Source organism: Sciurus carolinensis, chromosome 2, assembly GCF_902686445.1.
Source record: "Sciurus carolinensis chromosome 2, mSciCar1.2, whole genome shotgun sequence".
NCBI classification, from domain to species: Eukaryota; Metazoa; Chordata; class Mammalia; order Rodentia; family Sciuridae; genus Sciurus; species Sciurus carolinensis.
Genome location: NC_062214.1, coordinates 197,257,678 through 197,281,730, shown reverse-complemented (window position 1 = coordinate 197,281,730; position 24,053 = coordinate 197,257,678). Strand labels below are relative to the sequence as shown.

Genomic DNA, 24,053 nt, shown 5'->3' with positions numbered 1-24,053 from the left:
GACCGGATGCTTGGGGAGGGTGGGAGGCGTGTGATGCAGCAGCTGACTCAGTGCCACTGTGTCAAGGAAACACCCCCTGTGCTAATCACCTGTGGGTGCTGCGGTCTTTCCAAAGGCCTAAATCTAGAGGATGTTTCCGTCAAATTGCTCCCCATTTGCCTCCGTATTCCACTAGTCACCAAGTCTCCAAGGCTATGCCTCCCACTTGTCCGAGTCCCTTTCTTCCTCCCAGAAGCCCCTTCCTCGCCAGCTCAGGAGACTGCCCTGGGCTCTTCCACGCCCTCCCTGCCCCCTGCTCCCCTGGACCTGGGGCTCTGGGTCTACCAGCCCGGCACACTTATCTGCCCTGAGTGTCCCTGTCATCCCAGTTGTCTCGGCTACAAAATGGGGTAACAAGCAACGCTGGCCAGGCTTGCCCTTGGCTTAATGGTGGGAGGGTGAGATGGCGGAGATGAAAGGCCTGGAGAGCACAGCGGGCTTCGCGAAGGGCTGGGTGCTCACTGTGATCACCATGATCCCGTCTTGGTCCTCACCACTCCGAAGTCAGAGGTTTAGAGTTGTAGGATGGCCATTAAGAAACGCTAAAGGTGCCAGCTCCAGGCCCAGCTGGTGGGGGGGGTGCTTGCCCAGCATGGGCGAGGCCTGGGTTCAACCCCAGCTCCCCGGAAGGAGAGTGCCAAAACCCTCTGGGTACTTCCCCAGAGCCCCAGGGAGGGCGGGAGGAGCGGGGAGACCCCATGGGTCAGGCAGCGGAGGAGGAAGCCTGCTGCCCACTTTTTCTCCTTCCCCAGTGGTGGGCACTGTGCCAGGGCCTGCAGTGCTTTTAGGGGTCACTAAAATTCTTCAATTTCTCTTAAAATCAGAAAAACTGAAATGAACTTTTAGGGTGAAGAAAGTGCTTTAATATACACTGTTAATATATTCACCTTTACACTAATGCATCCGAAAATTAAAATTTCACATTTTTTACAGAGGAAAGGCTCAAGAAAGGCAAAAATGCTTGGGACCCATGAAAATCGACGTGGTTATGAGGATGTGGTTATGTAGCACAGTGGCAGAGCCCTTGCCTGGCATGTGCATGCCCTGGGTTTGATCCTCCTCCCCACCCTGCAAAAAACAAAGAAAAGAAAATCAATGCAGGCCCGAGCCAGAGCAAGGATTTTGATTATTTTTTCTTTCTTTGTACCAGGGATTTAACCCAGGGGCACTGAACAGCATCTTCAGACCTTTTCAGTTCTTATTTTGAGACAGGTTGTTGGCGTGGAACTCACACCCCCTGCCTCAGCCTCTGAGGGGCTGGGATCATGGGCAGGTACCCCTGCGCCTGTCCAGGTTGGTCTGGCTTCTCACCTCTAGAGTGGGTGCGATTCAGGAGCCTGGGGAGACGAGGACCCACTGCTGTGGGCCGTGGCGCCTCCGTCCACCTCCACCATTCTTCCAGCAGGATCGCTGGTCCCTGACCTGGCCCGGAGGACACACCCTAGAGAAGGCAGTCTAGGTCCGCGCGCAAAGTGATGGAGAAGGAAGATAGAACACAGCTAGGCAGACACCAAGAGGCTTCTGGACAGGCACGCTGTGGCCCAAGACTCCTTCCTCCTTGTCCAGCAGCTGAAATAGGCTCTGGGAGCAGGAGCCAGATAGACCAAGGGACTGTGGTGAGTTCTCTCCACTGTCCCTGCTGGTGGCACTCTGGTAACAGGTGCCTCAGAGCCAAGAGCACCACCCACGGCAGAATCAGAGCAGGAGAGGCAGGCCTCCCAGGCCAGGGCAGCAGCCATGGAGTCCACCTCCACCACATCCTCCATTTGCCCTGGCAGCCGAGCGGGCGTGCCTGAATGCTTGCCTTGAATCCCTGGGGGAAGCAGCAGCTCACTCACCTGCCTTCAGGCGTGGGGCCTGCAGGGGGAAGGGGGGACACAGAACTGTTGCCAGGCCCTCGCCCTTGTGGAGCTCGGCCACCTCAGCCTCACCAGAGCGGCCTCTCCCTCTTGGGGAAAGTGTTTCTGAATCCAGAAGACAATGAAGCGCAAGTGACGGAGGGGTGAGGATGTTTGCACAGGACAAGCTCAGGTGTGTTCTCAGGTTTGCGTGGACTTGACAGTGGGATTTACCAGCCGCAGGACCCCCATGCATGCCCTGACGGGAAGCACGTCACCAGCACTCTGGTCTCAGACACAGGTGTCCACTTACTGTGCGGTGACACACGTGACCAGTGAGCAAATCCATAGCAAGTGGAACGAGAAATGCTTGGTCCTCTGGGTTTTGGCCTCCCTCATTCTAATTCAGACCTTCAAGTACCCCTGATGCAGAGCCACGGGGAAGACACTGACCTGGCCACAGAGGCCCTGGTCCCTGGTCCCATCAGGGCCTCCTCTGTACGGCTAGGGAGTGTGTACAGTGGAGAGGTCTCATGGGCAGCCCTGATGGTCACCCCTGGAACCCCAGTGTCCCTCCAGTCTGCTGAGGAGCAAGGTGTGAACAACACATGAAGGTGGCTAGGAGCCTGGTGAGCCAGCATCAGCAGGGAGCCCCAGAGGGGCTGTCGCTCCCTGCCAGGCCTCTGGGCCCGGCCACTGCCAGGACTCCAGGTCTGGAAGCCTCTCTCCCTCAGTGGAAAAGAGGGCAGGGGGCTCATGGAACACAGCCTCCGGAGTGTGTCTGGAAACCTGGGACCTAGAAGGCCCCAACCCCACGGGCCTCAGGTGCTCCCAGGAAAGCAGGTTCAGAGCCAGAGGGATCTATGAGGGTGGGCTGGGGTCTCCCCAGGCCTGGCAGGCTCTGGGCATCCTTGGCGGGAGTAGGGCGTCCCCAGGAGAGGAAGGGGAGGAGAGCAGATGGGCGGTAGCGGCTCCTGCTCCCTGGGCTCCTCCATCATCCCAGCGAGCCTGTTCCAGCAGGGCCATGGCCTCACGGTGACGGGGAAGGGCAGGGAGCAGTCTCAGGTTGCCATTCCCCGACCTCCACTCCAAGGTACTCAGGGAGCATCTCCAAGTCTTGGGTCTCAGTCTCCCTTTTACAAAATGAAGGGCTCAGCTGAGGGTGTAGCTCAGTGGACAGCGCCTGGGCAGCCTGCTGGAGGTCCTGGGTTTGGTCCTCAGCACCAAAATAATAACAATAATAACACTAATGAGGGGCTTTGACCCCACCTGCCAGCTCTGGGCAGGTGGGGACATGAAGCACTTAGGCACTACGAACTCCAGTCTACCCCTGCCCCCTGTGTCCACCTCCTTCCTGGGAGGAAAGACAGGCTTTGGCCACTCTGCCCTGGTAGCTGGACCTGGAAAGCCAGGTGTAGAGAGCTGGGCAGCGCAGGAGTGTGTGAAATTGTCCACTCTCGCTCCCTCTGGGGACCACATCCCAGAAGTGAGGCTGAGCAGACTGGAGCACCTGTCCTCTAACCTTGGGGAGTAGCTGGGCCAGGCCTGGAGGAGGAGACCTGAGCCCCCAGGGACGGGCTGGCACGGCACCCGGTCAGCCCTGTTTAGCTACAGGACGGAGCCGGGCACAGTCCTGGCATTTCACATGACCCACTGCCCTCCCAGGGCCTCAGTCTTTCGTCTGCAGACTGGGAACAACCCCACCTTGAGGGCTGCAGCCCCGCCCCTTCCCAGGTCACAGGGCATGGTGGGGCCGGGGGGCTGAGCACCCAGAGTTGTCCCCTGTCCCTGTTCCATGGGTGGTAGGGGTCGGGAAAGGTTCCAAAGCAGTGGCCCCGCTGGTGGGGAAGGGGTGGTGCGGTGTGTTCCCGAGGCCCTGCCCATCCCCCATATGCCCGGCAGCCTGGGAATGGGGTGCCCAGAAGCTCAGCAGGAGGGGGAGGCTTATGAAATCAGGTCCACTGAGGAGCGGCTGGGCAGCCCCTCACCCCAGGACGGGGAGGCCGGGTGGGCAGTGCAGGCCCATGAGGGGGTGGCAGGACTCAGGTGCCACTGTTGGCCTCGGTCTCCCCAGAGGCGTGGGGGCTCTCCCTCAGCCCACCTGCCTGCCTCGTCCAGCCCCTCCCTGTCTCCAGACGGCTCCTTCCTGCCACCCAGGCAGGGTCACAGTCCCTGCCAGTCCCGTGCCTTTGGTTCACGCCTCACCCCTCCCCGGCAGGCTCTTCCCTCCCACCCTGCAGGTACATCCTGCCCAACAAGAGCGTGACCCTCACTTCTCCCACTCTATCTATCGTGCTCCCTGGGTTTGCAGCAGCCAGAGCTGGGGCCCTTATCATGGGCTTCCCAAGCCTTCCCCAAGGCTGGTGCTCCCTGAGGCAGCCCCTGCAGATTCTCTCTGATGAACAGAAACACACAGATCAATAAACAATTCATGGTCCAGTGAGAATCCCAGTGTATCTACATTTTACTGATAAAGCAGGCTCAGAGACGTTAAGGGACTTGCCTGAAGGTACACAGCCTGGAAGTGGCAGTGCTGGGATCTGATGTGAGGGCAGTGGGCCTTTAGTGGGCCTTCTTCCATGAAGAATTTGTCCGCTGGGGCACTGAAGAGACCCAAATGAAGGCATTGTGGCCCTCACAACAGGGCTGACAGACACAGGAAGAGATTCCTGGCTTCGCCCTGGGAGGAGGGGCAGCTAGTCCTGCTTCCTGTCCATACCAGGGATCCACAAGAGGGGTCAGATCTCAGGAGAGCAGTATTGCCCCTGGCTGCAGAGCCCTTGTGGTCCTTGGTCTGCCAAGGGACAGGATTGGGCAGCTGGGCCCAGGGCTTCATAGCCCCAGTGAGAGCTGAGGGGACCCACCCACCACCCTGAGGAGACCCTCTATGGACTCCAGCCCCCTTGGGAGTTACCTGTCCACCGCAGTTGAGCAAGTAGGGGACCCCAGGAGCCCTCTGCTGGCCAGCAGCCCCAGAGTTCCTGCATGGGAATCACCAGGAGCTGGGCACATATGTCCGGGGGGAGATGCAGGTGGCCGGCACCTCCCCTGCCACAGACTCACCCGAGCAGCAGGCCAGCACACAAGGCTCATCTGCAAGGCTGTGGAGTGGGCAGTGCCCCCAGGTTTGTCAGGGCCTGGGCAGGGGGACATACAGTGACCCCTCACCTTGCTCATCCGCATCTCTGATCATCCTCAGTGCCGATCATCCCAACAGCTCCTTCCGACCTCCTGCACGGGCTACTCAGGGCTCTTATGGAGGATCTCATTTAGCTCAGCATGGTGTCCCACACCTGGAATCCCAGTGACTGGGAGGCCAAGGCAGGATTGTGAGTTCAAGCTTCAGCTACATAAAGGATCTCATTTAATGCTTACAAATTCACATGAGAAAAGTGAGGCACAGAAAGGTTGTGAGAGTCATCTGAGGTTGCACAGCTCAAATGTGTAGGAGCTGAGATGTGAGTCAAAGCTGACACAACCTTGCTTCAGGTCCCATCTCATAACAGGGTGAAAGTCCTTTCCTCCCTGGGTCCCTCGCCCCATCCCACAGTGAGTCCAGGCACCTCTGGGGGCTTCCACAGGCCCAGAGAGGAAGAATAGAAAATCCTCTCTACTTCAGGTCACCCTTCTCTGCTGCCACCTCATGGAAGTGGGGCCAAGGGGCCGAGGCTCCCCTGAGCACCCTGCCCCAGCAGGCTCCCAGCCAGAGTTCCTAGGGCCTCCCAGCGTCCACCCCTTCCTGCCAGCAACCAGTCTGGCCCCTGTCCCTCAGAAGCCTGAGAATAGCGAGTGGCCTTGCTGGAAGGGGCAGAGTGGCCAAGGGCCTCTGGTGGGGTTCTTTTTTGTGTCTTTTTTGGAACTGGGGGTCTTGGGAACGCAGACTGCCCCGCAGGGGCAGGCCAGCCGCTCACACCACAGGCAGACACCTGCATGTTACTTCAGTTCTGGAACCTCCTTCAGTATTCTTGATCACTGCAACGCACGGATAGGTTAGGGGACAGAAAGCTGCTGGGCTCTTGAGGAAAGGCAACGCCGGGGCCCTTTCCTCCCCTGCGGTCCCAGGGACCTCCTGGTGGCGACCTCCCTGTCTGGTCAGACCTCAGCAGCCCTCTCCAACGTCATCCATCTCCAGTTTTGGTCCTCTTTGCCGGCCACTCTGTGACCCTGAGAGGGTCCCCCAGCTCCAGCCGCCTCATGGCCGGCTCCCACCAGAGGGGCACGTGAGGCCCCGCCCCATCGGTATTCAGGACTGCTGCTGTCCTTGCCTAGATCCCAGGCGAACCCCACCACATCCCATCGAAGTCCTCCAGGCTGCTCACCAGTTTGCAGGTTGAAAATCAATAGTTAGGTTTTGTGCCTGTTGTGAACGGTGCTGATGCACAAATGGAGGGACATTATTTCGACGGTAGTGGGTTCTGTTTAACCCATATCGAGGCAAACAAAATGAGTGATCAGACATAACGCACAGGAGTGCGCAGGCGGAGGCCGAAGGGATGCGAGCGATCTAAGAACATTGGAGGTTGGCGGCGGACAGGCTGGAAGTTACCCGGGGCCAGCGGGACTGACTTGGACTTGAGAAAGTTTGAGCCAGATCAAAGGCAGGCGAGCCCAGTCCTCTCGCCTGGCTCTTCGCGGCCCTAGGCCGCTGGCCCTCCTCTTCCCGGGGGTCGGCTGGGGCTAAGGGCAGCCAGAGGCCAACCAGTGCAGCTCCTCAGGGTCCTTCTTGGCGCTAGACCCCGGGAGGTATCTGATTGGCTCCGCTCTCACCAGGCCACCCCTGATAGGTCCCTGGGCAACCTATGGATGGGCTCCCCTCGGTCGGGGTGTCCTCGCTGGTCCAACCGGTGGCGGGTAACACGGGCTCCAGGGCCTGGGCGGAGTTGGGTCTGGGCAGGAGCTGGGGCCTGGGCGGAGCCGGGCCTGGGCGGAGCTGGGGCCTAGGCCGGAGCTAGGGTCTGGGTGGAGCTGAGCCGGACAGGAGCTGGGCCTGGGCCTGGGCGGAGCTGGGCTTGGGCGGAGCTGGGCTTAGGCGGAGCTGGGCCTGGGCCAGAGCGGGGGGTCTGGGCGGAGCTGGACCTGGGCGGAGCTGGGCCTGGGCAGGATCTGGGGTCTGGGCGGAGCTGGACCTGGGCGGAGATGGACCTGGGCGGGAGATGGGCCTTGGGCGGAGCTGGACTAACAGCGCCACCTGGTGTTCTGATGGGGACCCCAGGCCGCCTGAAGCGCGTGGGTCAAGGTCTGAGGGTGACCGACCACCCTCCCAACCAGAGCTGGAGGAAGACGCAGCGCGGGTGGTGTGGGCTAGGCGGAGCCCTTGGGGTTGAGTCCTTGGGGTTGGGCGCTTGGGGGCGTGGGTAGGTGCGGGACAGGAGCCTGGGCGGAGCAGGAGCGCCCCGACGCCGGTCTACCCTGTGCAGCCCGTGCCCTTCCCGCTCCTGCCCGCTCCCCAGTGATGGCTCAGGCCGACAGGGAGGGCTGCGGCTCCTGCGCCTGCCCTGATCTTGCCTCAGATCCTGCTTATCGGTTTGGACTCGGGGACCCGCTGCGACGGCTCTCCAGAGGGCACCTCTGCCCTCCTCCAGCCTGGAGTCAGGGCAGCTGCCCCCACTGGGCCTGGGGAGAGGGGAGCCTCGTGTGCCTCTCCCCGCAGATCTGCCTTTCCCGAAGCGCTGCCAGGGCCTCGCCCCAGGGAGGAGCCTTCCTAATTGCCCTGCACTAATTGCCCGCTTCAGCTGTGCAGCTAGGCCGTCTCTCCGGGGCCAGTAGCTTGTTATTGGACGTGAGCTCAAGTCCCAGTTTGGAAGAATTCAGACGGGGGGATGCACTTGTGATTTGGAAGGTTTATCATTCTAGAGTCCATGTTCCCTCGGGGAGAGTTTCTGTAAACAACTCACCAGGCTCCTGCCCAGAGGGGTATTCCTGACCTAGGACGGTGAAGTGGTACAAGCTCGGGGGCCTGTCTGAAGGCCTCGCCCTGGTGCTGTCCTTCTTGCTTTTAAGGGTTTTATTGATGTATAATTTGTAGACCATAAAATCCATCCAGTTGTAACGAAGGGTACAAACCATTTTTAGTAAATTTATGGAGTGGGGCAACTCGTTTTTATTTTTTGTGATTCTAGGGATTGAACCCAGGGGCACCCTACCACTGAACTACATTGCCAGTCCCTTTTATTTTTTATTATCTTATTAGGGAGACCCTGCCTCAAGGTCTCACTGAATTGCTGCAGCTGTCCTAGAGCTTGCAGTCCTCCTGCTTCAGCCTCCGGAGAGGCTGGGATTACAGGCGTTCACCACCACACCCAGCTTCAGTCATTTCTAGTAAATCTTCAGAGTTGTGCAACCAGCACCACAGTGGAGTTTTAGATAATTTGTATCAGCACCTCCCAGGTTCCCTTGAGCCTGTGTGCAGCAGTCCTTGTAGGCCACCACTGATCTGCATTCCCTATCTGAACGTTCACCTTTCCTGTATCTCATGCACAGGTCATGTGTGGTCTTTCTCTCACCTAGCCTAATGTCTTGGCACCTCATCCATGCTGTGGCATGACCTTTCCACTTTGTAGATATACCACAGTTTGTTCATTTATTCACCAGCTGATGGATATATGGCTATGCATTTCCATTTCAGAGGTATTATGAATAATGCTGCTGGGCATGATGGTGCAGGATTGTAATCCCAGCTACTCAGGATATTGAGGCAGGAGGATCCCCAAGGTCAATGCCAAACTGGCTAACTTAGTGAGCCCTGACAAAAAATAAAGGACTGTGCTGGGTGCCATCCCACATGCCTGTAATCCCAGCAACTCAGGAGGCTGAGGCAGGAGGATCAGAACTGTCAGTTTTCTCTTGTTTTTTTTTTTTTTTTTTTTTGTATCGGGGATGGAACCCAGGGTTGTTTTACCACTGACCCATATCCCCAGCCCTTGTTATTTTTAAATTTTGAGATAGGGTCTCACTAAGTTGCATAGAACCTCGCTAAATTCCTAAGGCTGGCTTTTAACTGATGATCCTCCTGCCTCAGCCTCCCAAGTTGCTGGGATTACAGGCATGTGCCACTGCACCCAACTCTCCAAGTGTTTTCCAAAGTCAATGCTTCTTTGTGCATTTCCACCAGCAATAAGAGTTTCAGTGGCTCCTTATTCTCGTCAACAGTCATATGTTCAATTTGTTTAATTTTAGACATTCTGATGAGTAATTACTGGTATCTTATTGCGGCTTTAATTTGCATTTTACTGGCTAGTGATTCTGAACATATTTTCACGTGCTTATTAACCAGCTATGTATCTTCTTTGGAAAAGTGTTCAAATCTTTTGCCCCTATAAAATTTGGGTCATGTGAATCATTAAGTTCTAAGAGTTCTTGCTATATCCCAGATATATGACATGGAAATATTTTCTTTTAGTCTGTGGCTTTTCATTTTATCAATGGTATCTTTAGGGATGCAGATGTCTTTAATTTTTTGTTTTTATTTTTTATATTTATTTATATGTGGTACTGGGGAGTGAATTCAGAGGTACTCTACCATTGAGATACCTTCCCTAACCTTTTTATTTTTTTTGAGACAGGGTCTCACTGAGTTGTCCAGGCTGTCCTCAATCTTGGGATCCTCCTGTCTCAGCCTCCAGAGTAGCTGGGATTACTTGTGTTGTGCTACCACCCCTGGCTAGGTCTTTAATTTTGATAAGGTACCATTTATCTTTTTTTTTTTCCTTCAGAGGCTGAGAGACTGGAACTTGTGATCCTCCTGGTTTAGTCTCCCTAGCAGTATTTTTCCCAGTTTCGGTCTTGACTTGGTAACTGATCAGCTTCCATCCTTGGCAGAGCCCTGAGAATGAGGACCAGCAGGAGAAAAGAGTTCCCAGCCCCTCCCCAGTCCTCTCCAGCAGCCGCCTTGGCTAGTCTGCCCTGGAGGAGCTTCTCTGCAGTGGGCTCCCCTCCTTTCCGCTGGCTGCTGGAGTCCAGCAGGAGCCCAGTTCCTGGCATCCATGCCTTCCCGCAGCCTCACTCCACTTGGGCTCTGGGGTTGGCCAGGTGACTTGTTTTAGGTCACTTGTTTTGGCCAACCTAGTACTAGCGAGTGCCACTATGTAGTTTTGTTTTGTTGAAACTGGGGATTGAACCTGAGCTACAGCCCCAACCCTGTCCCCCTTTTTTTTTTTTTTTAGACAGGGTTTCACCAGGTTGCTGAGGCTGGCCTGAAACCTGCGATCCCTGCCGCAGGCTCCTGGCTGTTGCTGGGATGACAGGCCTGAGCCACCGCACCTGGCTCCAGTCGTCCCCTCCTCGGGCTGGGAAGTCCAGTCCAGTCCCCTGTTCCTCACAGGGCCCTCAAGGGAAGCACTTGGTGGCCTACCTACGTTCCAGGCTCACCACGGTGGGAAAGGAGTGGGGGATTCTAACAACTACTAGGGACCCCCACGCTCTCCAGAGTCCCAGCTCTCTGCTGGGGAGGGGTGGCCGAGAGAAGGGTTGTTCTCTGGTGATCACCTCCATGTCACCAACTGGACAGCACTAGGCCCTCGGGGGGGCTCGGCTGTCTGGGTCCTGGAGCTTCTCTGCCGCGGGACGGTGACACTGACGCTGCGGCACCGCGAAGCAGAGGTGCAGCTGGAGGCGAGCGGTTCCTCGCCCCGCCCCGGGCCGGGCGCCAGGGCTGGGCTCCGGCTGCCTGGCTGGGTGTCGGCGTCTGCAGAAAGGGCTGGCGCGCGGGGAGCCCCGGGGGCGGGTGGGGCCGGGCGGACGGCGTCTCGGAGCCAGAGGCGGGGATGCACAGAGGGCTCCACCCGAGCCCCGGAGGCCTGGGGCTGTCGCCGACACCGGTGGGGCAGGTGGTGGCGGCCTGGCGGCGGGGACGCACTAGAGCCGGGGGCGGGCGGAAGCGCGCGCAGCGGGCGGTGCCGCCGAGGGACCGGTCGCGGCCGCCGGGAGAGGGCGCGCTGGCGGCGAGGGGCCGCCAGGGGGCGCCACCGGGCGCGCGGGGCTCAGCGGGCGCGGCCCTCCCCGGCCCTTGCCGAGTGTCCCAGGCTCTCTTCGCCCCCCAGAGGAGCGGCTCGGCAGTGGGGAGCGCCCGTGGCCCCGCGCTGACACCGGGTCCATGTTATTGCAACAAGGACCCTTCACTTGCGCCTGCGAAGGCAGTATTAAAAAGCCTGGCGTCTCCGCCTCCGGTGGCATCTGTCTCCTGGGCTCTGAGTCAGTTGCCTTGGGTTCCAGGAGGGACAGGTCTGCTGGTTGAACCTCTGGTGGAAAGTGAAAAGTACCCCCAGGCGACAGCAACTCGCTTAGGACTGACTGGTCCGCCGCCACCCCTCCAATCCCGGAGAATGATCGACCGGGTGGCAGTTTGACCCAGGCTGCTTGACGCCCTCTGCCCACCCGCGTCCAGGTGGGGTGGAGGCCGTGTTAGGGCCCGAAGTCCCGGGTAAGGACCTTCCTGTGCACCCCTTAGCAGCTTAGCAGCTACACTGATGAGAGGTCCTTTCCTGCTTTTTTTTTTTTTTTTGGGGGGTGCTGGGGATCGAACCCAGGGCCTTGTGCTTACAAGGCAAGCACTCTACCGACTGAGCTATCTCCCCTGCCCCGCTTTCCTGCTTTTCACCTTTACTTTCTCCACTTGTTTTTGGGGGCAAGTGGCTGGACCTGATTTGCTGGGACCTCTAGTGGAGCCTCTGGCCTAGGAATCCAGCAACAGTGCCATGAGGACGGGTCTGAGTTGTGTGATCTGGGCCAACCCTGGTCCTCTGATCGCAGTGTCTTCTCTTCTCCATCTCCTTTTCTTCCCTGGGTATTGAACCCAGGGATGCTCTACCACTGAGATACACAACCAATCCTTTAAAAAATTTTTCATTTTGAGACAGGGTCTTGCTAAGTTGCCCAGGCTGGCCTGGAACTTATGATCCTCCTGCTTCGACCTCCTTAGCTGGGATCACAGGCATGTGCCACTGTGCCCGGCCTCAGTTTCCCCTTCTGACTCACTTAACTGCAAATGGCAGCTGTTTATCTAGCACCCACAGGGGACAGTAGGAAATGTGGTGGGAGGAGCAGAGGCAGTGGAGCACATGTGCGGGGCCCTGGGGTGTTCCCTGGCTACAGTGGAGGCGCCGCAGCTCCCTGGGGCAGTCCCAAGGCCTGAGTACGGGGGCATCTCTGGCCCAGGGCCAGCCCAGCTCCAAAGGCCCATGGTTGGCTTTTCTCTAGCCCTCCCCCTGCCCTGCGGGATAATTGAGGTCACAGGGTCCTGCAGACATCCAGGCCAGGTGCTGGGAGGGTCAGGAGGAAGCTAGCTGGCCTGCCCTGGCCTGCCCTACTGCTCCAGCCAACTTCCAGGGTCGGCACACGGTCAGAGCTATTCTCCGCTGGGAGAAGTGGGCAGGTCTGGGTCCTTGGGCCAGGATCCAGGCTGGGCCACCTCTGAGTCTCTCTCCTGGGGCCCAGCACACTTTAGGGGCTGGGATTCTGGTGCAGCCCTAAATGAATCCTTTCTTCCCGCTCCGCCTCCACCCTGGCCTGCTCCCTCCTCCCCCAGTCACAGAATTTGTGCCAGCCCCCCCACCCTTGGGGATGCCACCCATCTGCCTGATTCACTCTTTCTCTACTTAGTCATCAGTGTTTATGGGGCAACTTCTACCCTCCTGACCCCACCTGTGGGCTGGCAGAGGAGGGACCTCCCCTTGCAGGACACCAAAAAGCCCAGACGGCAGGGAGCAGGGAGCTCCTCTAGCCTGGACCCAGGCCCTGCTCACTTCTGGGGAAAAGCATTCCAGGGAGAGGGAACAGCACCTGCAAGGACTGAGCATGAGAACCAGGAGCTCCAGGTGAGGAGGTAGGTCATCTCCTCAGAGGGGCAGCCAGGAGTGCTTTGGGAAAGAGGGGTCCATCTGACTGTGGTTTTGGCAGGTTCTTGAGGTGGCAGTAGCCTGAGGCTGGCCTGGGAGGCGGGGTGGCACAGCAAGGAGTGGGGGGGCAGGACACTTGGCATGCTCTCACCATCCTTTGTTGTGGGGTGCAACTTAAGAACAGGCCGGTCACTTCTGAGAAGTCCAAATCTGAGTCTTTATTAGCTGGCCAGCTGTCTCACACAACACTCCAAAATGGCTATTGGGAGAACAGCCCTGCCATAGGGTTGCAGGGGTTTTTATACCATAAGTTAGTATGTCAGTCATAAGTGGCTGTTGCTATGATTCAAAATTACAAACTAGCATCATGGGATCTGAAATCACAAGCAGAGGGGAAAGCGGGTCAAAATGACCTTACTTAGGTACAAACTAAAGAATGGTTACTGACATCTGGACAATCACTGTTACCATCACTGTTAACATGGTACATTGTTCAGGAAAATAGGAATCAAAAAGAGAATAATTTTTCATTATACAAGAATTGTCATTTTGAGTTGCCAAACACGTCATGCTAAGCAACTGTTGGTGGGTACAGAGGGCGGGTGTTCCCACGGGAGAAGCATTTCCTACATGACATGGCGTCTCACGGCAAAACGGAGTCTGCTCAGTCATTGCCCATGTAACCTGGCCTGTGACATTTCCATGGAGCCAAATATGTCAACGCGTCACACCTTGACCAGTGATGGAGGGCTCAGGGACCCCTCTTCATCTCAGGTAGCCCTCCTCCAGAGCCTCCCCTGCCCTCTCACCTCTGGTCCTTGGACCAAGCTCCAAGCGCCTGCTTGTTGAATGAATTCATGAGTGGAGCTACTCCGAGGGCTGGCTGACAGCCCCCTGCCGGGCAGGGTTGGAGAAGCCCAGCCCAACATCCTAAACTCTACTACCCTCCACATGATGAGAGGGAACTTCTAGGGGAGGGACCTCAGCCTTCATCAGCTGTCCCTGAGTGCAGAGCCCAGCAGAGTTGTGAGGAATGCGTGAAGCCACCGCCCTCCCTTACCGGGATGGCATGAAGGTCACAGTTTCAGCTGGGGGCTGGGAGCACTCCTATGAGGCAGGAGGCTGAGGCAGGAGGTTTGCAAGTTGGAGGCAATCCTGTGCAGTTTAGTGAGACCCTGCCTCAAAATAAAAATAAAAAGGGCTGGGGATGTGACTCAGTGGTAGAGCAAGCATCCCTGGGTTCAGCACCACCAAAAAATTTACAGGTTTCACCCATCAGTTCTCTGAACCTCTGTAAAGTGGGCTGGTACTCTGACCTGCTCACTGAGAAGCCATTGAGATAACATCTGTGAGACAGCGTGTTGCCAGTGGGAACCCTCTTTAAAAATTTACCTTAGCCTGGCACTATGGCTGTAATCCCAGTCGCTGGGGAGGCCGAGCAGGAGGATCATGAGTTCAAAGCCAGCTTTAGCAACTTAGTGAGGCCCTAAGCACTTTAGTGAGAACCCATCTCAAAATAAAAAAGGGCCGAGGAGGTAGCTCAGGGGTTAAGTGGCCCTAGGTTTAATCCCTGGTATCAAAGACAAACAAACAAAAACACCCCACCAACAAAACACAAGCTTATCTTAATTACACCAAAAAACTGAAGATGTCCCCCTCTCAAAAAATTAAAAATATAAAGAAGGTACAGGGGGGCTGGGGAGATAGCTCAGTGGGTAGAGTGCTTGCCTTGCAAGCATAAGGCCCTGGGTTCAATCCCCAGCACTGCAAAAAAAAAAAAAAAAAAGAAGAAGAAGGTACAGGGAGTAAAAACCCTAAGGGTTCCTCCCTCCTCCTTGGTGACCCCTCCCCAGGGATTCAACAACAGATCACTGCGTGACTTATTTTTCAACTAATGGCGTTAATTTTTCTTTTTAATACTTTTTTGTTGAAATACGAATAGTCCTTGCCCACCTGTGATTGGGGCAAGCACTCGCGGGCAGGCTGTGTCTGGCAGGCCTGGGTGGGACCCTCAGTGGCCCTGGCAGGATGGTTGCTATCTCCCCTTGACAGATGAGGAGCCTCTGGCAGGCCCTCTGCGCTTGATAGCGGGTGTGTGCTGAGTCACCTTCTAAATCAAGACCTGTTGAGAGTGAAGAACACCATTATCACCCTGCTGCGAAGAGAAGAGTTTCCCCAGCAAATCCCTGAGTTAAGACTTCTTCTAGTGATGGACCCATTTCCAAGTAGCCTAAGCCCCAAAGATAACTGACCAACTCATTTAATGCTCAGGCACGGCTGGGTTCAGGATCCTACAAAGACCAAGACACGGAGATGCCACTGAACCTGTCCCACGCAGAGGGCAGGGGCACAGTCTTAGAAAGTGAGGGAGGGGACCCAGGCTCCAGTCTTGCACTTGGTGCTCTTACCACGCCCAGCTAGGGAGCAGGGGCTACTGCTATGTAGAAAACTCACAGCTGGGCCAGGTGCCCTGGTGCTCGCCTGTAATCCTAGCAGCTCAAGAGGCTGAGGCAGGAGGATTGCAAGTTCAAAGCCAGCCTCAGCAAATTAGCAAGGCCCTGTCTCAAAATAAAAAATAAATAAATATAAAGGGCTGGGATGTAGCTTAGTGGTAAAGTGCCCCTGGGTTCAATCCCTAGTACCACAAAATTAAAACAAAAACAAAAACAAAAAACAGCACAGCTGAGGGCCAGGTGCAGGGTATACCCTTGGAGCCCCAGGCTGAGGCAGGAGGATAACTTGAGCCCAGGGGTTCAAAGCCAGCCTGGGCAACAGAGTGAGGCCTCCTCTCATATTCGTATATTTATGTATGTATGTTGTGGGGATCACCCATAAGCAACGAGCAGCACTCAAAGTGTGGGCGGAAATGTACAGGATCCTCTATGAGGGTCTTGCAGAGGAAACTGCTCACAAAAGCAGGCTGCAGTAAGGACGCTGGCTCACAAGGTCTTCTGTCCTCCAGCCTTGAGCTCCAGCCTTCACAGGGGCGTTTACACTTCAAAGGACGTAGTGAGGTCCCAGGGAAAGTTCTTTACATTCTAAAAGGAAAGGAGGAGTGAATGGTGCTGATTCGCTTTTCTCAAGCCCAGCTGGCGGGACTGGGGGGGTGCGGGACAGGGACTCTCCCTCTCATGGCAGCGTCCAGGCCTAGGTCAGGCACCACTACGCTATGTGGTGGAACTGACCCTTCCTTCTTGGTACTTGGTTTTCGAAGGTTTTAACTGTGTAATGCTCATGAGGTGTAAATGCAGGCTGAACTCTTACCTTCCTGTGCTGGGAGGGAACCTAGGACGTCACGCAGGCTCTGCCACTGGAACACACCTGTCACCCTTCTCAGTTTCTATTTCCAGCAGTGTCTTGCCAAGTTGCTAGGCTGGCCTTGAACTTGTGATCCTCTTGCCCCAGCCTCCTGAGAGGCTGTGCCTCAGGCTGAATTCTTTCATGGAGCACTAAGAAATTACACCAGAACCACTGCAGTGAGCACCATGCATGTGCCTTGGCACATGGGCACACATCTGTCTGGGTTAAGATGGCCACAGAAGGAACTGCTGGTGTGCGAAGCTCTGGACACGCCCCTTGCCCACTGTCCTCCTGGTCGGCTTCCCAGCTGGGTCCCAGGAGCTCTTCCTACCTCTGGGACCATCACCCCTTTGCTGTGTGTTGGACCCTCTGGCATCTAGGGGATCCCTTGCCTTCGCCTAGTTTTGTCCTGTCTTCTGTCTGTATTGGCAGCTCAAACTGGGCCTGGAAAGATTAGCTGGATGGGAGGAGAGAGGGCGGGAGAGCTGGAGCCCACGTGTGGAGGGAAGGCGCCCAGCCCGCAGGGAGGGATACTTGGCTCATGGTACAGATCTTCAAGTCCGCCGAGCTCCTGCTGGTCTAGCTGGGTGGTGGGAAGGGAGGACCTGGGTGAAGTGTGGGCAGCCACGGGACACCCCGGGCTCTCACTGGCCCTGCCAGGCCTGCCACCAGGAATGCCTTCTCTGGGACTTCTGAAAATCCACCTGGCTCATTTCACAGGTAGGTGGCTGGCATTCAGACAGGCAGAGTTACTCAATCCAAGTTCCATAGCTGGAGAGGAACTGACCAGGCAGGACCCAGCCAGTCCAGAACCAACCTGGTGCCAGCCTGTTCCTGAGGAGGCTGCATGTCTGCCCCTCCTCCCCAGCTGCAGTTCACAGCCAACTGTGCTCCCAGGACGGCCACCTCCTGCTCTGATGACCGGTTCCAGGCCTTGCTGGGGGTCAGGTCAGGGGGTTTCTCTGTGGAGTCAGTCAATGAACCTCTCTCTCCAGCCCTGTGCCCTCCCCATCCTACCAGCGGATGACCTGGAAAAATGAGACCGTCAGGGTGGAGCCTCTGATTTACCCTGCCCTCACTGCATCTGTGAAGAACTGCCCAGGCCCTCCACCCCTAGATGAAGGTGCACGTGGCAGGCCCATCCCTGCTGGCCTCCTCAAGGTCATTGCTTCAGTGGGTCTCAGTTGTCCTCCAGTGTCAGTGATCTGATCTGTCAGTGCGCCGAGACGCAGCAGTTTCGCACATGCGCAGAGGTTCGGCTCGCTGTGCCCGCACACGGCATCGTGTGCACGCGTGGGCATGCTCCATGCCACTTGCACATGGGTGCGCGCCCACGCACGTCCTGCACGGTGTACTTCCACTCCTCTTATGCAGCTGGGCTGCAGCTCCTGCCCTTCCTCTGCCCTCACAGCGCTGGCGGTCCCGTCTCAGGGGTTCACCTGTTGCTCTGAAACTTACATGGTTTCTCTTTTTCTCAGCCTTCTTTTCCCGGACCTTCTCCTCCCGGATCTTCTCCTTCCTGATCTCTCTTCCCTAATCTCATTTTCTCTGAATCACCTCTTTAAATGCCCCATTCCTGCTGATGGGCAGGATCACAGCCTCTGGGACAGGAGTCCCCTGTATTTCGCCTTTGCTAGCAAAGCAATAAAACTTCTCTTTCCTTTTTCTCAAAACTGTGTCCTTGTTATTGGGTTGGCATTGGGGACAAGGACCCAGCTTTCGGCAACAGTCCCTCTCCCTGCTGGCCCTGAACCTTCTCCAGATAGCTTCTCCCTCTGCTCTATGACCTTCGGTGAAGCACACCATGACCTTTATGTTGCAAAACCTTCTGCCCAGTTGGCTGGTGGCACGGGACCCAGCTGACCACTCCCTCTTCCTTGGGCCGCCTTCATCTCCTAGACCCTGTGTCTGTGACCTCTGTGGCCTCTCCCCTTTCCTCCAAGTGTGGACTCGGGCCTCTGACCCCCCACTCTCCTCCGCACCACTGCTCCTGCTTGGAACACCCTGCTGTTCACAGTTGGGCCTTCAGCCAGCCTCTGATTGCCTTGGACACGGTCCTCATTGCAGGATGCCCTGAAACTGGGCATCCTCCTCTCCCCGCTTTTCCACCCACGCCCAAGTGGGCCGAATCCATGCACAACACAGTGCTTCTCTCCAAGGCACCCATGCTGGCCCTCACCCGCCACCCCTCAGGGCCACGGTGACCGACACTTCCACCCCCATTTACTCCCAGCAACCCAGAACCTGAGGCAGGCCTGAGGTCCTGTGATCTGGACCCCCACCCCTCCCCTCTGACCTTGCTGAGCAGCCTCCCAGTCTGCTCACACATAGACCTTTGCCCTGGAGGGACAAGCTCTCCTGGAGGGAGGGCCAGGTGAAGGGAGGGTGCTTTGGGCCAGGTCTCTGCTGGGGCAGGCAAGGGTCAAAAGTCAAATCCTATCCCCAGATGGCAAGACTCTGGGCCCTGGCCCCCTCCCTGCCCCAGGCCTCTCTGGTAATCATTCTCTGCCCGCTCCCAGCTCCCCAGCAACGCTTTCCTTAGGAGTTGGCCCCGTTACCATTGTCCACACTGTTCCCTGGGCAGCCTTGGAGGGCCTGTGAGGCTGCTGTGGAGGGGAGGGCCTGCCTGGCAGGGACGTCCACAGCATGGCTCCCCTCCACGACTGTCTTCAGGTTAAGACCAAGCTCGTGCCCCAGCACACAAAGCCCCCAGGGACCAGCCAGCCGAGGACCTCTGCAGTCTTCCTCCCAAACTTCAGGCCTTTGTCACACTGTGCCTGCTGCCAGAAGTGCTTCCTCTTGCCCCATCTGGTCTTTCTGGCTAAGTCCATGGCTGTCTGATGTCTAAGGCAGTGGAGCAACAGGGCTGGTTTTGACTTTTGGGAAGAGTCCTCTGGGAACTTGAGCAAAGAGGGAGCATGGAGGTGTACCAAGCCAAGAGCACATCCTGGCATTCCTTACCCATGACCTTTCACCTCCATCCACCAGTAGCCATGGCGACAGCTATGTCTCACTTTAAGCCCTGGAAGAGTAGAAAGGGAGCAAGGGCACAGGTGTGTTGAGGCCCAGGTCACCCACCTTCCTCCTGAAGGGCCTGGGGTTTCCCAGCAACGCTTTCCTTAGGAGTTGGCCCTTTACTGTGCCTTCCTTCATCTTCAGAGACCTTCGGAACAGGGGAAGCTGGCAGAAACCTTAGGGAAACTGAGGCCTCAAGAGGGGAAGAGATGGTGGACACATGGCACAAACCTAGTAACTCAGGAGACTGAGGCAGGAGGATTGCAAGGTTGAGGCCAGCCTTGACAATGTAGTCAGACCTTGTCTCAAAATTTTTAAAAAAGGGCTGAGGATGTGGCTCAGCGGTAAAATGCTCCTGGGTTCAGTCTCCAGGACCAAAAAATTAAAATAAATAAATTAGGAGAGGGGACTTGTTGAAAGTAGAGGTGGTCAAAGCAGGACTCAGATTCTGAGCCAAGTGCTCTCTGTAGCCCCCATCTCTGGCCAAAGACAGAGTTTCTGCCATGGATCCCCTGAGAGAGTCCCTGTGGTCTGCAGGGTCCCAGGGCAGAAGTGGGGACAGGGCAGCTGCTGCAGAAATCTTTGTGCATACACAAATGGCAGTCTGGGGCACGTGGATACCTGCCTTCCCCAGGTTAGCCTGGGCTGTCCTCTCTGCTCTCAGCACCTTGTCTGCCTCTCAGAGAACAGTGGTACAGGAGGAGCCCACATGTGCCCTGTGTGTGTTCACATGTGTGGGAGAGTGGACATGCACATGCTGTGGTAGGGGTCTGCTTGGGTCTGTTCAGAGACGACTTTGGCCCAAGCAGGCCCCCAAGTCTTGCCCTAACTGGCTGGGGTGGCACAGAGAAGCCAGGGCAGGGCTGACTGTGTGTTCAGGTTTGCCCTGTAGGCTGGAACCCTCTCCCTGTGGCAGAGGCAGGAGAACGAATTGGAATGGAGGTAGCAACCTTTTCCCCAGATGAGGTGGTGCTGGGGTGCTCTGGTGAGGACCCGTAAGTACCCGTGCATGGGATGTGGGGTTGTGGGTCTCAATGTCAGTATCTGTAAAATGGCCAGTTGTGGCCAGTGCCTGTAATCCTAGTGCCTTGGGAGGCTGAAGTAGGAGGATCCCATGTTCACAGTCTGGGTAACTTAGCCATACCCTGTCTCAAAATAAAAAGTAAAAAGGGCTGGGGATATAGGTCAGTGGTAGAATGCCCCAGGTTTTAAATTCCCCGTTAAAAACAATGGTTTGAAAAATTGTTAAAACAAAGTCTAGAGGGCTGGGGATATAGCTCAGTTGGTAGAGTGCCTGCCTCGCAAGCACAAGGCCCTGGGTTCAATCCCCAGCACTGAAAAAAAAAAAAAAAAAAAAAAAAAAAAAAAAAAAAAAAGTCTAGAATTCCTAACCTCTGGGTGTGAAGGCATAAATTAGTGCTTATGGAATGAACCCCCAGCTCCAGAGCCCCCAAATCCATTGCCCCAAACCTCAGGCCCCTTATGGGAAGGCTGGGAGGCCAGAGCCCAATTCACAAGCGTCTGAGGAAGAGTAGGGGAAACACCTGGCTTCCCTTCTGGTTCTCCTTGCAGGTCACTCCCTCTGAGCAGGGAATTCCCAGCTGTTGGTGGTTGTGGTGAAGTGAAATCAAATTGTTTCTACAGGGAGGGCCCTCGGAGGTGCCATTAATATCTCCCTCCATCCACCCACCCACACCCTCCGTCCGACCCTTCCCTGGGAGATGAGCCAGGAACTCCCAGGGCTAAGACTCCCACGAGGGCGGGCAGCACGCGATGGGGACCCTGAGGGGCACGGCTCCAACCCCTGGCCTTCCCGCGGCCAGATCTCAGACCGAGGGGATTTTCCCAAGGTCAGCGAGGGTCAGATCAAAGGGGTCCTGGAACTGACTGCGGAGCCAGCAGGAGAGCCGCACGCGCCCGGCCGCTGGCGGAGGGGCGGCCGCAGGTGTCCTCCGAGGCGCGGGCGGTTCCCCGCGGACAGTCGGGTCCCGGAGCCCCGCCCCGGTCCGACGCGGCCCCGCCCACGGCGCCCGCAAGTTTGTTCGAAGTTTTCCTCGGGTCTGGCTGCGCGCCCCGCCCTCCAGCCCGTGACGCAACAATGGTGCAGCGAGGCGGCCAATGTGCGGCGGCGGGGGCTGGCAGCGCGGGCCAATGGCGGCGGCGGACAGCCCCGCTGTCCTGCCGGCCCGGGCCGCACTGCGCCGCCCGCCGCCCGCCCGTAGCCGGCGCCCGCACCGCCGCCCAGCGACCCGGCCGCGGCGGATCAGAGCGCGGCTGCGGCGGGCGCGGGCGGCGGCGGCGGCGGCTCCCCCGTGCGGTCCGTGCTGGGACCTCCGACTCTTGCCTGCGCGGGGTCGGCGCGCGCTCCAGCCCTCCGCGGGGACCGGGACGCCCGGCCCGCCACCCCTCGCGGTGAGTGCCCTCCCCCGGTCCGCGGCCAGCATCCCCGGCCCGGCGCCGTCCCCTCCTGCCCGGCGCGCGCCGGTGCAGCCTTCGCTGCACCCGCCACCGGCCCGCAGACACCCGGGCTCGCTGGGGTGACCCGCCGCCGCCGAGGCCGGGCCGTGCCCGCTGGGAGGGGCGGGGAGGAGCTGGCAGGCCGTCCGGTCCGCGGCGCTGTCCGGAGGCCCAACCCTGTCACGGAGCTGCGGCGGTGACTCTGCCCAGTGACGTGGGGCGGCCGAACTTTACGTAACGCGCCCGGCGCCCCATGCGTGCCCACAGGGTGCACCTGGGGCGCAGAGGCCCTGACTCCCGCAGGGCGCGAAGCCGCAGCCCACAGTGTCCACCTCTGTAGCCCAGTTGCTGCGAGTGGTCCACCCAGTGTGTGTGGATGTGGCCTGGCTATTGCCCCAGGCCCCTCCTGACCACAGGCTGACCCTTGCCTGAAGGCAGTAGGGTGGCTCAGAAGGTAGAGTTTTCAGGCTGGGGTCCTCAACGTGTTGGAATGAGCCCAAAATGGAACGCAGGAGACCTGGATTCTGGTCCTGCCTCAACCATGACTTGGTGACTGACCTTGGACAAACTTGTCCCCTGCTGGTAAGTAGGTGGCAGTACCAGTGTCATGTGTGAAGGTAGAGAAAGGCAGCCGACCTGGAGGCGAGTGCAGACTGAAGTGCAGCCTCTAGGCTGACTTCACCCCTTGCCTCCTCCCGGGGGCGCTGAGGGGAGATGTAGGGTCGGAGCCGTTCCCCCACTCACCCAGCTGGGCGCACAGCCAGACACAGCGGCCACAGTCCACTCCCTCTCTTACAGATGAGGAAGCTGAGGTTTCTTGAGGGAAGGTGAAGTACAGTCACGGAACCTGGTGATCGTGTGTCAGGAACCAGGTAGGTCTGACCAGCCTGGGAAGAGGCTCAGGGGCCCTGACAGTGGTAAGGGGTCAGAGGGCAGGATCAAGGTCCACGTGGGGTTGGAATCCGGGAGTTAGGGCTGGAAAATGGATTTGGCTCAGGTTGAGATATGGGCCTGAGTTTACCTATCAACTACCTGGCTTTTTATTTGGCGTTGACTGGACCTGGCTGAGGCGGGAACAGCCGCTCTTCAACCGATCCCTGGGCTGGAGAGGGGTAGCGGGACTTAGGCGGCTTAGCCAAGTTAGGGTTTCTCTAGCAAGCGTGCCAGAGGGCAGGACATTTATTTTCAGGGACGGAGATCAGGTGCTGCCAGATGGAGGAAGCAGGCTGTTTCTGGGCTTAGCAGAGACTGGAGCTGGGGCAGTGCCTGCAGGGCCTGTAGGGACCAGGCTGAGGCAGGAGGCAGGTAGGAAGGTCCCAGACAGAAAGCTCAAGTCGCACTATGGGGGTAGGCGGGACCACCCACGTAGGGGGTCGTGATGAAGCCTGAGCCCTCTCCTCATTACGCCTGCCCGTTTACCCGCAGGTTGGTCTGTCCCGGGGCCCATGCCTTGAGGCCGCCAGCATGCCTTGGGACGCAAGGCCTGGGGGCGGTGCAGACGGAGGACCCGAGGGTGCGGGCGCAGCGCGCTCACGGGCACAGAAGCAGTGCCGGAAGTCGTCTTTTGCCTTCTACCAGGCAGTGCGTGACCTGCTGCCCGTGTGGCTGCTGGAGGACATGCGCGCCAGTGAGGCCTTCCATTGGGATGAGCGCGGGCGCGCCGCAGCCTACTCGCCTTCGGAGGCGCTGCTCTACGCGCTGGTGCATGACCACCAGGCATACGCACACTACCTGCTGGCCACCTTTCCGCGGCGTGCACTTGCGCCCCCCAGCGCAGGCTTCCGCTGCTGCGCTGCACCCGGGCCCCACGTGCCGCTGGCAGTGCGCTACAACCGAGTGGGCATCCTGCGCCGCATCCTGCGCACTGTGCGCGACTTCCCGGCCGAGGAGCGCGCACGCCTGCTGGATCGGCGCGGCTGTAGCCGCGTGGAAGGTGGTGGCACCTCGCTACACGTGGCCTGTGAGCTGGCGCGTCCTGAGTGCCTCTTCCTGCTTCTGGGCCATGGCGCCTCACCTGGCCTCCGTGATGGTGGTGGCCTTACACCTATGGAGCTGCTGCTGCGGCAGTTGGGCCGTGATGCAGGCTCTGTCCCTGCTGCTGGGGCTGCCTCTTCTGCCACCGCTGCCACCACTGTGTCTGGGGAGCCACGCCAGCGCCGCCTGCTACTGCTTGACCTGTTGGCACTGTACACCCCTGCGGGTGCTGCTGGCCCAGCCCGCCGTGAGCTGCTGGGCGACCGACCGCGCTGGCAGCGGCTTCTGGGTGAGGACAAGTTCCAGTGGCTGGCAGGCCTGGCGCCGCCATCTCTCTTCGCACGTGCCATGCAGGTGCTGGTCACCGCCATCTCTCCTGGCCGCTTCCCGGAAGCCCTGGATGAGCTGCCGCTGCCTCCCTTCCTACAGCCCTTGGACCTCACCGGCAAGGGCTAGACCCAGGGGGTGCTGGATCTGGGGACAGAACTGTTTTTCAGAGCGCTGTACCTGGCACTTTACATATACTGATCTCTGTACAGAAGAATCTGCTTCGTCTGTCACATGCCATGGGGCAAGGCTCTGATGGTTTTCTGGGTGC

General features: G+C 58.0%; 1 protein-coding gene, 2 long non-coding RNA genes and 1 other non-coding gene across 7 annotated transcripts; 1 reads left to right on the top strand and 3 right to left on the bottom strand.

Annotated features, from left to right (window-relative positions):
• Positions 1 to 892: 892 nt before the first annotated feature.
• Positions 893 to 6,534, bottom strand: LOC124977985 (uncharacterized). Of its 2 annotated transcripts, none has more exons than XR_007107300.1 (3): positions 6,197 to 6,534; positions 5,046 to 5,185; positions 893 to 1,107 (listed from the first exon to the last, which is right to left on the bottom strand). It is a non-coding gene; the product is annotated as an uncharacterized LOC124977985 (long non-coding RNA). The 2 variants fall into 2 exon arrangements; XR_007107301.1 differs by lacking the exon at positions 893 to 1,107 and adding an exon at positions 4,367 to 4,480.
• Positions 6,535 to 11,375: 4,841 nt separating this feature from the next.
• Positions 11,376 to 11,449, bottom strand: Trnat-ugu (transfer RNA threonine (anticodon UGU)). The gene has a single exon. It is a non-coding gene; the product is annotated as a tRNA-Thr (tRNA).
• Positions 11,450 to 12,585: 1,136 nt separating this feature from the next.
• On the top strand, positions 12,586 to 23,991 carry Ankrd9 (ankyrin repeat domain 9). Of its 3 annotated transcripts, none has more exons than XM_047541949.1 (3): positions 12,586 to 12,696; positions 22,280 to 22,353; positions 22,907 to 23,991. In XM_047541949.1, the coding sequence occupies exon 3, from the start codon at positions 22,946 to 22,948 to the stop codon at positions 23,909 to 23,911; it is 966 nt and encodes a 321-aa protein (XP_047397905.1). In that variant the 5' UTR covers positions 12,586 to 12,696; positions 22,280 to 22,353; positions 22,907 to 22,945; the 3' UTR covers positions 23,912 to 23,991. The 3 variants fall into 3 exon arrangements, with proteins under 3 accessions (XP_047397905.1, XP_047397903.1, XP_047397904.1); XM_047541947.1 differs by lacking the exon at positions 12,586 to 12,696 and adding an exon at positions 21,164 to 21,436; XM_047541948.1 differs by lacking the exon at positions 12,586 to 12,696 and adding an exon at positions 21,500 to 22,063.
• On the bottom strand, positions 14,563 to 17,546 carry LOC124977983 (uncharacterized). The gene is made up of 3 exons (XR_007107298.1): positions 15,974 to 17,546; positions 15,621 to 15,747; positions 14,563 to 14,831 (listed from the first exon to the last, which is right to left on the bottom strand). It is a non-coding gene; the product is annotated as an uncharacterized LOC124977983 (long non-coding RNA).
• Positions 23,992 to 24,053: the final 62 nt, after the last annotated feature.